General features: G+C 39.0%; 1 protein-coding gene across 5 annotated transcripts in view; it reads left to right on the forward strand.

Annotated features, from left to right (window-relative positions):
• abr (ABR activator of RhoGEF and GTPase) overlaps positions 1-12,352 on the forward strand; it is a 143,148-nt gene that overhangs the window by 63,856 nt on the left and 66,940 nt on the right. For all 5 annotated transcript variants that reach the window (XM_030437416.1, XM_030437413.1, XM_030437414.1 and 2 more), the window contains 3 exons: positions 2,033-2,131; positions 4,192-4,377; positions 11,146-11,253. In XM_030437416.1, coding sequence (XP_030293276.1) covers positions 2,033-2,131; positions 4,192-4,377; positions 11,146-11,253 — 393 coding nt within the window. The remainder of the gene's footprint in view (positions 1-2,032; positions 2,132-4,191; positions 4,378-11,145; positions 11,254-12,352) is intronic.

Below are 12,352 nucleotides of genomic sequence, written 5' to 3' on the forward strand. Positions count from 1 at the left end.
TTGCTGCACTGTTGCTGTCACCACCAATCAGAGGGATATAATGCATCAACACTGTCATCAAGTGTGAAGTCTCATGGATCTTGATGAACAGGCGTGACGTTTTAAAATTATCACCTAATTTTGATATGTGCCTAACACATACATATTTTTGATGTTACTCTAAAAATCTGATATAAATATTATAGTTTCTTTTGATCTTTTTCCCAGTGAACTAAATCTTAATTATCTTGCAGGGAAGTACATGATGTGGACACATGTACAGCGCCTGGTTATACAGCATATCTTGTCTTGACGGATAACATCCGTGTCAGACGGTGGACGTTGGTTGTGATTGGGTTAAAGGGTGAGGTCATGGCTCATCTTATCAGGCAGCGCTGGTGTGCTGATATCATTGTAAGGAGCTGGTAGTGTTAATAATTAATTTTCCTTTCTGCTCTCATGGCTGTCCTTTGGCCTCCGTCAGACTACATTCAGTATGTGTATCGCCTCAACTTCACTTTCACTACAGTTCTCTTGTCTATTGTAGTCTGTGTTTGTGTATGTACATGTGTGTCTTCAGCCGCTCAACAAAAGCCTAAACAAGTGTTTTCTATGGGAAAACTGTTAATTTTCTGTTAGATATAATGCAGTTTTATTGTGGAGGAATATTTAAATGAGGAGTGCTTGACTAGATTTCACACATTTTAATTGTTTTGGCCAACACATTGCTGTGACCTGACCTGTCTTGATGAGATATATTAACACCACCGTGGATTTTAACCATTCACAGTTTTGTGTGAATCATGCAGCAGGTGTTGATATATAATTGTTAGAAATAGAACTGGATTCATCATCTTCACACCGTGACATAGTGTGTATTATTTTTAATCGAAGGCTTTCTGACTAAACCACAGGGCATGAATGATGATACTAAACAGCTGTAATATGTCTGTATACAAAAAACAATAAATCTGCACGTGGTCGGCAAAGCACAAACTTTGTGTACGGGACTTATCAACACAGGTTGTGTTAAAATATAAAAAGAATATAGATTCTCATTTCATCATCTGTTTTTTCAGTCAAGTTTGGTGTACATTTTCAACACAAAATATAAGCTGCAAACTCTAACAACATAATTTATATTTTATTATTGAATAAGAGAAAACAATGCCGGCTTCCTTCTCTACATAAGTGACCGCCAGTTAAACTTTGCTTTGCTTTGAACACATTCATCGTTATATACAGTACATTTTGTGAGGTTTATGGTTTATGACTACACCCAGAACAGATGAATTATAGACATGCAAGTCAGGTAGACTGATGGGGATGAAATGCTCACAGGTGTGAATTGAGTTGAATCTGACTTGTCCGTTTCATCCTTTCATCTAGCACTGAACACCTTACTGCTTTCTGCCTAATGCATGATGGAATAGTATTCACCATTTTCCCATGGAGATGATCAGGAGCTGAATGAATGCGTATAAAGTATATGTGTTATGATAATGGAGAATATCAATAGCAAACTTTTTACCTCAGTTTTACCTTTCTAGCATACAGTTGCAGCTATTGCATTCACCTTTTTTTCCTTTTTAAGTGTTAGTAGTGTTACTAGTGTTTTCCCCAGTACAGGGATAAAAGTACTTACACGTCTTGTTTTGCTCTTGCTCTGTGTTTCTCATACGTGATTAGGGTGGTGATTCCCCTGATATTGAAGTCAAAATACAACATAGCCGAGGAGTAAGACTTTCCACAGCGGAAGCAAGCCATTTAGATGTTTTTAGATGAGCGAAGATTCCCAATAAATGGCTGCTGCTGCTACTGCAGCTCGTTCCTGCGCACTTGGGATGTGTGTGTTTTAGTCTCATGTTTACCTTATGTTGTAACTACAGTGGCAACTTGCAGGAAATGAGCTTGAGTCATTGTATTGTAATGTGGCATTGGTCAAAAATGTATCCTGAATGCTAGGAGTTTACCAAAGCATCCGTGGTGTGTGTGAAATTTATAACTGACTGTGAAATACATAATTACAATCAGGCCTGTTTTTGTTCTGCAGGGAGACATGGAGAAAGGACTGGAGATGAAGAAACTGGTGCTGTCTGGTTTCTTGGCTAGTGAGGAAATCTACATTAACCAGCTGGAGGCCCTGCTACTGGTGAGACACACACGCACCCATGCACACACACACACACACACATGAACACACACGCTTGCAGAAAGAAACCATGTTTTGAGCTACACAGTAGGTGTGATATAGTGGTGAATATGATTTCACTTTCTTTTAATTGTTCTGACCCTGATATACATATTGATTTGTTTTAGGAGAAAAACAGCATGTAAAGACTTAAGTAACTCCATGCATGTTGCAGTGTGCTGTTGCAGGCCTGTGGGAACGGTCAGTGCACTATTAGTGGTTAATGGTCATACTAAGAGAGGGACCACAGCATAGCGGCTTCCTGAAACTGAACATGCTTCCCCATGCTAAGCTAACTATCTCATATCCTGCCACTCTTAGCCACAGGCTGCACTTTGACCGACATGTCTGACTAGTGCAGCGTTAAGTTACGCTGTAATATTGTTTAGTCACACAAGAGTTATGGTATGAAACTTCCTGTACTAAAACACAAAAAGATGGAGTAGATGAGGTAAATGGATGATTGCAGTAACACTGGCTGAAATCTGGTCTGGCTCTCTCTTCCTTCTCTTTCAACCCTCAGTGACGACACAAGAAGTCAATAAAACAATTTGACCAATAAAGAGTTTCTTCCTGCCCTCCCCCACTTCCTCAGCCACTCAACAAATGTCTTAAATACACAGTGAGATCATATCTCTGTTTTTGTTTTATTGCAGTTTATATTTGGCAGGTTTTAGTTTAAACTACCAAATTCACGGAAAGCCGGGATTGGTAAACAATGTCAGAAGAAGCTCATGTGTTGGACGATGTTATGGTGTTACGGTGGTTAATTTGACCAAATATAGAGAGACTAATGTTGATATCTTACAGCCAGAAGTTACTTATACTTGGATATTTTGGTCTGCAGTCTGGTATAAACACCTGTAGAGGTAACTTATGGCAAGGACAACAAACCAGCCCATTGTATTTAGCTGGGTGTTAACATGTATTGAGGCACTTCATCGCAGATCAGATGGCAGATATGAATAGCTGCTATAAGGTTTCACGACATATGTTAAATATGTCCGGCTCCTGCTTTAATTTACAACATCAACACACAAGTGGAAAATTACCATTTTCTTAAACATGCAGACACAGACAGAAGGATAGCTTTTTATTGGTACCTATTCAGATATTGCTTTATATCTAGCTACATCAGTACATTGGCTGTTTCTGTTTATAGATTAATTCTAAAGGTGTTATAATATCTAACTATATGGGTCAAAATGGACAATAACAACGCAAACCATAAACTGAAGTAATTCAAAATAACTGTTATAACTAGTAGGATTTCAACTGTACCACTGTTATATGTCCACTTTTGGGGTTAATGACAATAAAATAAATAATACATTCATTCTATGTAGCACTTTACACTTCCTTAAGAGGACCTTTCAGTTTCATGCAGTGCCACCATATATATGGACCACTCTGTGGTTGTTGAGTATGCCTGCAGCCATTGTCGCTGCTTTTCAGAATAAGGCAGCCTATTTGATCAGCGTTCATATCAACCCCTGTAATCAGAGGGAAGCTGACTCATCATCAGCCTGAGAGAACTTTTGCCTCCATGACGTGAAAGCCTTTCTGTTTTCACCCCCCCTCATCATGTTCAGTCCACACATATCTATGATTAACCGAGTTGCTGTACAATCTGATAGGTCAGGAGCTGCACAGTAAAGAAGAGTCACCCAATTGCATTCCAGAGTGGCTAAGATTACACACTTATTACTCGTCGACACATAGCAAGACCAAAATATGTTTCTTTCAAGCTCTGGCTAAATTAGGCCACTGATTGGCCAATTAATTGACCTAAATTCACACTCTACCAAAACATGGTCTTTCATTAGACATGATTCAACCTATTAAATTAGTATTTAGTGACAAACAAACTTTATGGTTTATGTAACTGTTGAACTTGAATAAGAAAACATTAGCTGAGTTTAGCCTTGCTTTCCAGCTCTTAATCCTCTTTATTTACTGTAGTTAACTTTTTAAACTCAAGTTGTGTTCACTGGCCTTTCTCTCTGTCACTCATTCTCCAGCCCATGCGTCCTCTGAAAGCCACTGCCACAACCTCACAGCCAGTCCTGACCATCCAGCAGGTGGAGACCATCTTCTACAAAATCCAGGACATTTTTGAGATCCACAAGGAGTTCTACGACGCCCTCTTACCCAACATTCAGCAGTGGGACGAGAAGGTCACCGTGGGACATTTATTTCAAAAGCTGGTGAGTCTGACATGGGCCTAGAAATTACACTGCATGGGATTTTATTCTCCCTCTCCATCATTTTGGAACATGTAATTGAGTGTTAAAAGTAGAGTTGTCAGACTCTCACTATTTGTACTCGTGAATCACTCATCTAAATTATACAGCTTGTATGTGTATGTGTGTGCCCAGGGTTTCCACCAAAGAGCCTGCAATCATTGCAGGAGGTTATCTGATGTGTCAGTGTTTCTCCTATATGTATTCTACTGCGGGATTTTCAGCGCCGCCGTCGCAAAAAACCCCCCCAAAAACATGATTTTTGTCGGTGTAATATCACGGGCGAATGGCGAATTTAAGTTGCACACAGTGGAAGCACTACACCCTAAATTATCCTGAAATCGATTATTATTGTCATTACTGCTATTTGTATAATTTCTACAAGTCAGCGTTTAAGTTGAGTGACTGAAATCCTCGTCATCCTATTCAAAGGCTGCAACAGGCGACTCATCAAACTGGGGTGAAGTTAGTTTCAGGTTGGATATTCGGTGGATCTTCACTCGGGTCCAGCTGAGACTTTACTGATGTTCACCCAGTGTGAGCAGCAGGAGGATGTTGGCTCACCTCCAGAGCCTCGCTGAATCACAGAGACTGATTTAGGGACCGTCATTAAATTACTTAGCAGAAATATATTAATACAAAATAATTGCAGTTTTTTCAATATCTTCCATGTCATGTGGCCCACTGACCCCAAACCAGCAGCAGATTGTATCAGTAAACTTGAGAAATGAAACACAGCTCTTTTTCTCGTATTTTAGTGCTTCCTCTATTTTATATGAATATTAATATGCAGAAATTATGATTTTTTTTACTCAATAGCTTCCATGTCATGTGACCCACTGGCCTCTGAAACAGATTCTGTTTCCATAAGATATATAATAATAAAGAAAATAATGGTAAAAAAGTTCTCTAATGCTCAAGAGGTTAACATATTTTCAAGCAGCAATGTCAGCTTCTACACTATTTTGTCTCGTGTCTTAGATTCTGAACCTGAAATTCTGAAAATTTTTTTTTTTTTTTTAAATCTCACCAGCAGTCACCATTTAAAGGGTTATTTTTCAGATTTTCTTCCAGACCCCCCTAGTGTTGCTCAGTTACCAACTCAGAAGACGGCTGCTACAAAAAAATCTAGGGGAAACACTGTGTTCAAAGAATTTGGACGCGTGGGGCGAACTATTTCTTTCTTAGCTGCAGCAGAAACAGGACAAAATAAATGTAAAGAGAGACAAACTGGAGCCGTATATTTTCCTGCTTTTTTGTACTTTGCCAATCACAACTATGAGTAGTAGAGGAAGAGGAAGAAGTAGTAATTTAGATAGTTCCCTACTAAAAAACAATCAGTGGGCAATTAACAGTTAACAATTATCTCTGTGCAGTTCAGTGTTTCCTACAAGAAATCTGTTGGTTAAGGTCGTAAATTGTGAACACTTCAGTGGCCGGTCAAAACATATTTTGGCCGGTAAAATTTCAAAGCCTACCTGCCATTGGCATGTAGGTCAAAAATCTAATTTTATACCCTGTGTGTGCCCCCATGTCTGTGGTCTGAGTGCATTAGCTGTAATGTTCCAGCCTCCGATCTGTCGTATTTGGACTGGATTAACCGGCTCTCTCAGGACATAATGTTAGAACATCATTGTAGTGTGTGTGTGTGTGTGTGTCTGTGTATCGTATAAACCAGCCTCAGCTAGTCTCAAAGTGAGTTAGTCCTCCCTCTGTGTTAGATAACTACATTGTCAGATTTGCAGTTGATAATGTAATTTGAACAGGGCCCCTCAGCACATAACATAGTGTAAGAGCATGTGCTTACACAGTGTGTATGTGTCTTAATCTATTTTAGCTACTCATTACATCTGTTTAGCATACTGTGGAGAGACTGATGAAACATGCTGTAATAGAGACGTTCTACTATATATTTTGACCTCTTGTTGGAAAAATAAATCTGTAATTGACATGGTAATGCCCATTGTATGTGTAACATCCAGAGGAAGTCATCAGTAAAAAATGTGGCAGTTGTGGCAACAATTTGAATGTCATTTGGTATTAAGAGCAAGAGTGTAGTTATGATAATGCGTCCTGTGTCTCCCTGAGCATGTCCCACTGTGAGCAGGCAATAACAGTATATTGTGGTTTGTAAATTTCCTGGACTGGAAGCCGTACAGGCTAGAGTGGCAGTGAATCGCAGTAAAGCTCTTCTACCTGACAGTAACTGGAGGGTTTTGCTTTTAAGCTGGGTGTATCACAATAACACAGGAGAACAAAAAATCACCCAATTATCTATGATTTTAATTACACTTGTATAACAAGGTTCATTTGCATAGTGTTAAAATTCTCTTTTTTGCCGCCCTGTTGTTCAAAGTGGTAATATTACGCTGACTTTCAGCCTCATTTTGTGATGAAATTTGAAAAGATAATAGGCAATATATTCTTTATTACTTTCTCTAGCATCACGCCACGGCAGTAGATATCTTGTCACTATCTTAGATGTGTGTTGTCATGGATTTGATGTTTCTTCACAGTGTGAAACTTTAGTTTCAGTATCTTTAGCTTTAAAACACACGGTACAGCTAAAGTGTCAGACACTAGTATCGTCAAGCTTAGAAACAGCTGCATAGATTTGTATCAACAGTTTCAGACATCTCCCCTTACATTTTGTGACAATGAACGGATAAATATCATTACGTGATATGGAAGCAGTGATTGAATATTCAGCTCATTCCATGTTTTGGGATTTTATGAGATGAAATTGAATCTCACTAATGAGCTGTGAGTTAATCAGATGTCCCATTATGAAAGATCCTATGACATTTTGCCCAGTCATGAGCATACTGTTGTTTTGACTAGAGTGTCATGCCAGCTCAGACAAATAAACTCCTTAGAAACAAGACTTCTATTTGAGTCTCTGATAAAGAGAAGTAACTGTATGAAGTTGTAACATATCTCTGGCTCTTTCTACTGTATCTAGCCTGTGATTCAGTGTTTGTTTTAGTGAGCTGGTAGGTTTGATTTAGAACCGGAAGTGTTTAAAATAGAGGGCTCATGTCAAGAACAATGAATCAGATCTTAGATTTTTTTTTTTCAAACTTTAAATAATAGAAAAAGCATATAGTAGAATGTAGGGCTGATCTTCATCTCAACTTACAGTTTTCAAATGTAAATCCACACTTAAATGCAATACTTCTACACATTTACATCACTGTTACTCGGATACAAATTCTGACCAGCTTTTTGGTTTGACAGACCTGCTTGAAAACGTCATGCCACCATTGTGAGGAAACTGAAGAATATGTCTGAGTTATCTGATATGAAACTGAGCTCTCTGCCATGTTGACATCTTTCATTTTTGGTTTTCAACCGCTCTTAAAAGTTTCAGGTACATTTTGACGCCAACACAACTAGGATTATTTTTAGCAATAACCCATCCCAATTTGGATATCTGTGACCATAGAAAATAAATATCTTTTCAACTTATTTTCAGTATACAGAGCTGTGTTATAGGACAGATTTACCTACTTGAAGATTGTTGTATCAACAGTCTGAATGGTTGGGAAAGTCTAGCGCAAGAAACTGATGTAACCGACTTCCCTTTAGCCCTGTTTTTCATGTTATTTTTTTTTGTTAAAAAATATTATTTTGATATTGAAAGGCTACTAAAAATCAGTTACTGTAATTATATAAACTTTTCGAGTCTTCTACTTTTCACAAGAGTTAAGGACTTTCCAAACTTCTCCTTAAAGCCTGTGGGTTAACTTTGTGTGCAACAATTCACCAAATTATTCATTTAATAGGACATTTATTTGATATAAGATTTTATCTAAAATTCAAAGGGGGAAATGTGTTAGAAACTCAGAAAGATTGCTTCTGTTAAGCAGCAGAGGAAATGAACGTAGCTCTCATGCAGAGATGTAATTCTTTTAGGAGCTAAACTACATCCTGTCGTCCTCCCTCCTCTCTGTGGACCCCAGGCGTCGCACCACCAAGTGACACCTATTAGTGTAGTCATCAGCTCCCATCTGTGCTGCGTATATATGCGTACATGAGCATGTCATGTGGCAACTAAACATTTAGTCAGAGTGGCAGTGTGAAAGTGCAGATGGCAGTGTAATTAGCCGGTCTACTCCCTCCTGCTCCTTGTCAGCTGCAAGGAGGCCACAGGAGCAACACAGAGGGACAGAGTGAAAGAATAAATGCAGGGAGGGAATAAAAGCAAAACATAGTTCCAACTTTTCTCACCTTTTTCAGAGAAGAAAAAGAGCTCAGCTGCAGTGCCAAGATATAATTTGACCAACCAAATTATCAAAGTCCCTGGAGGCATTGAGTGGGAAGGGTTTAATCTGGCTGCGGTCATGGTTCTGATGAGCGTTTGGGCTAATAAAAACAAGTCTTAAATGCATTTTTGAAGACACTGAATGTATCTTTAATCCATGTATTATGTTATTGTGTTAAGCGGATTACTGCTCCTCCATGGTAACATTTTTAGCCTTGCTAGTTGCACAGTCCACCTCTTTGGACCAGAGTGAAATATCTCAACAACCATTCTATAGATTCCCATGAGAGTCTGTGCCGACATTTTTTAGTCTTATCACTGTATTATTGTATTTTATTCCAGATAAAATGTGGAGGGGATAGTAGAATCTGGCATGATATTTACTTCAAGGTCATCTCACTTTAAGATGTGGATTTATTTACAAGTTGTGCTAGTTGTCAGACCATTTGTGGTGGAATCCCCTTTTGATTGTACTCTGCAGTCATTTGTCACATGACACATGTGTCTGACTGAAGTTTGAGTGTTAAAGACGAAGGGGAATAATGTATTTCAGCAACAAGAGGAAGTGTGGCCCACTATAGACGACAGACTGTGGCACGTAGAGTATCTGAATGTGCAATTGCTTGTATAGCCTACTGGGAATTCTGCTGCAAGTCGGTTGTTGTTGTCAACCATTTGTAGAATACAGATACTGCTAATAGCTAGATATTAATTATTAACCACCCTGATGCCAGGACACTTGAGATTTAACTGGAAAAATACAGAAACGATTGCTGACTGATAAAATAGAGGGTTTTACATTTTTATTCAAACTGTGTACTTTTCATAGTGTTGAGTGGTTGGCCCCATTCACAGTTGGATAAGTCTTGTACGTTTCTAATCAGATATGATTGAAATGTCTGTCATAGCATTGTCTGACTAATTCAGCATTTTTGGTAATGTTGCAAGCAGGCTGTCCTGAGGCTTAAATGGTTCTTTTGGATCGTTGGAAATCACTAGTTTGGAAGCACTTAAGTCTAAAAGTTTTATTGCTGTGTTTGTCTTTGTTTTACTAATCATAACCATATGACTAGTGCACAAACAGAGCAAGGCGTCTTCTGGTCTTCAAACATGGTTTTGACCGCAGCTTTCTGCTATGCAACATGTCAGTGAGGATTTTAAATATCTATAGGCATTTCTACACAATTGAGCACTGTTACTTCTTTCCTTTTTTTCGCTCCCTTTCTATCTTCTTCCCACGCCCACTCTCAAAACGCAAGCTGTTGTTTTCCCACCTTACACTTTGGCCTGTGATCTGGTTTTTAGAAATGTAGGCTCTATGTTCAGAGCGCTACTCACAGCATCACAGCAATGGGCAGAGCTGGAGATGTTTCATATGGGTCACAGTGTGTCCAAGCGACACGATGAACCGATGAAACACCACAATTGCGTCACTGTGCTTGGTTTGTACGGCAGCCAAGCCAAAAGTTTCTATCTTTTGGAAATTCAGTCATCACACGTGGTGGTTTCTCGCTTCCATCCAAAGTTTTAATTCAACATAACAAAGTTCACTTCAAGTATGCTGGGATGATATACCGGCAGTGACACTTGTTTGGCCGTCATCACGTCAAAGTCTGGTTAAATGTTGGGTCAAGATTGTGATTGGCTATTTATTTGTTTCTTTTCTTTATCATCTGTTCCCATTTATCTGTGCCGTATTAGTCCGGATGATTTCCTCTTGAGCCCAACTTCACACTCTGAGGGGAAGTGGAAGCAGAGGAAATGAAAACAGTAGAAGTGGGGGCTTAAGGACAAAAGTAACAAGTCTTACTCATTCACTCTATTCAGCTGAATCCAATCTCATTGCTTTAATAGGGTGCAGTCAGCTCTTCAGCCTACTCATTCAGGCATTGCTGTAGCAGGATGCATATTCATGCACTGCTGGTCTGCAGCTTGTGTTACAATGCACATACAGTGCAGCAGAGAGGGGCTGTTAATGAAAGGGGCAAGGAAAGAGAAAGAGAAAGTGAATCTGTTATAATCTGGGGGACTGCACAAAGCCACCACTGGAGTGGCATTATAGGAATATGATTAGCCTGTGTGCATGGACTCTATGTGTGTGAATAACGGTGTGTGGGGGATAAATTCATGTATGCTGATGCTGGGCAAAAGGAAGACTGCAGCGCTCCTTTCACCCCTTCACCTCAGGCGAAATTATAATGGGAATAGAAATTAAATCATCTGCCAGAGCTGTATAGGAATTTTAATTTACTGGGGGAACGTGCAGAAGTTTGGAAGTAATATTTGAAGGTGGATGCAAGTTGTATTCAGTCTGCTGTATTTTGGTTCACTGCCATGACAGACTTGTGATGTAATAGTGCATTTATGAGACAGTAAACCAGTTGTTCATTGGTTCCACAATGTCCTTAAAGCACAAGCTGTGTTCTCTTGTACCTTAACGTCTCTTCTTCTCCTGTCGCATGTGCCAGGCAAGCCAGTTGGGAGTGTACAAGGCCTTCGTGGACAACTACAAGGTGGCACTAGAGACGGCGGAGAAATGCAGCCAGGCAAACAGCCAGTTCCAGAAGATATCTGAGGTAAGTTAACTCAAGGTTAAAGTGTTTTTTGACTGTCATTATTATTATTCTATTATTATTACAACAATAGTTTGAGGAGATTATGACAAAAATACTTGCAGCTTTACAGTTCAGAGAACTTTTTTCCTGTACCAGCAAAGTGATAAAAAAAAAATCAGCTCCTAGATTAAGGTTTACTACCATAATAGTAAGTGAATTACTGGTGAATATTGAAACAATCCATTGTTTGGCCTTTCAAGTGTCTAAAAAAGATCACAATGATTAATTCTCTTCAGTAAAGCAAAAGAGAAAACAGATGCAAATGGAGCGACAGCACAGAGGGGAAGCATGGCAAGCTGAAACATCCTCTTTTCAACAGGAAGAAACTGTGTTTATGGGAGATGTGTCCTTTTTTTGAGGAACAATTAAAACACAATTAAGAGATATATTGATGTTAAAATATGATACGCCTAGCACATTTAGACTTATTAGTTTCTGGCCATATAAGCAGGTTTTCGATTACTGTATGTTTACTGTAGTTGTAGCAAAGAAGATGAATCTTGCATGTAGAGCTGCTGTTGAGAAGGGGTTGTCCTGAGATTTTTACAATTAATTAACAAAACATCTGTGGTGGATGTGAGTCCTCGTCAATTTAGTGGGGACGAATGAGCATGCGCAAAGATAATAAAAGTAAATCCATCTTTTTGTTTTAATTATGATCATTACCAATATGCCTTTAAAGGAGCAAGTAGTAGAAAAAAATAGATCATGTAAAGAAAATCAAACATTTTGCATCAAGTTGCTTAGATACCTGTTTATCATATCGCAACCATATGGATCTAGTTTCCATGCTAGCTAGAGGCATAGGAATGATTCAAGTAATGGAAATCTCATTTGGATCTCAGAATATCTGACCACCTTAAAACCTTTGTCTACATAGCATTTGCACATCAGAGCATGACCACCATTAGTTTTGAAGTATTATCTCCTCAATTTCCTGTTCTGTGCTGTCGGCTCACGTGACACCGGCACTGTAGAACTGTCACAGACTGCCAGCATGAAAACTTACATGAATCTCCTCTGTCATTATGGTCAGAAACAACGCCTTGTTGTAACACTG

The sequence above is a fragment of the Sparus aurata genome, chromosome 13 (assembly GCF_900880675.1).
Source record: "Sparus aurata chromosome 13, fSpaAur1.1, whole genome shotgun sequence".
Lineage (NCBI taxonomy): Eukaryota > Metazoa > Chordata > Actinopteri > Spariformes > Sparidae > Sparus > Sparus aurata.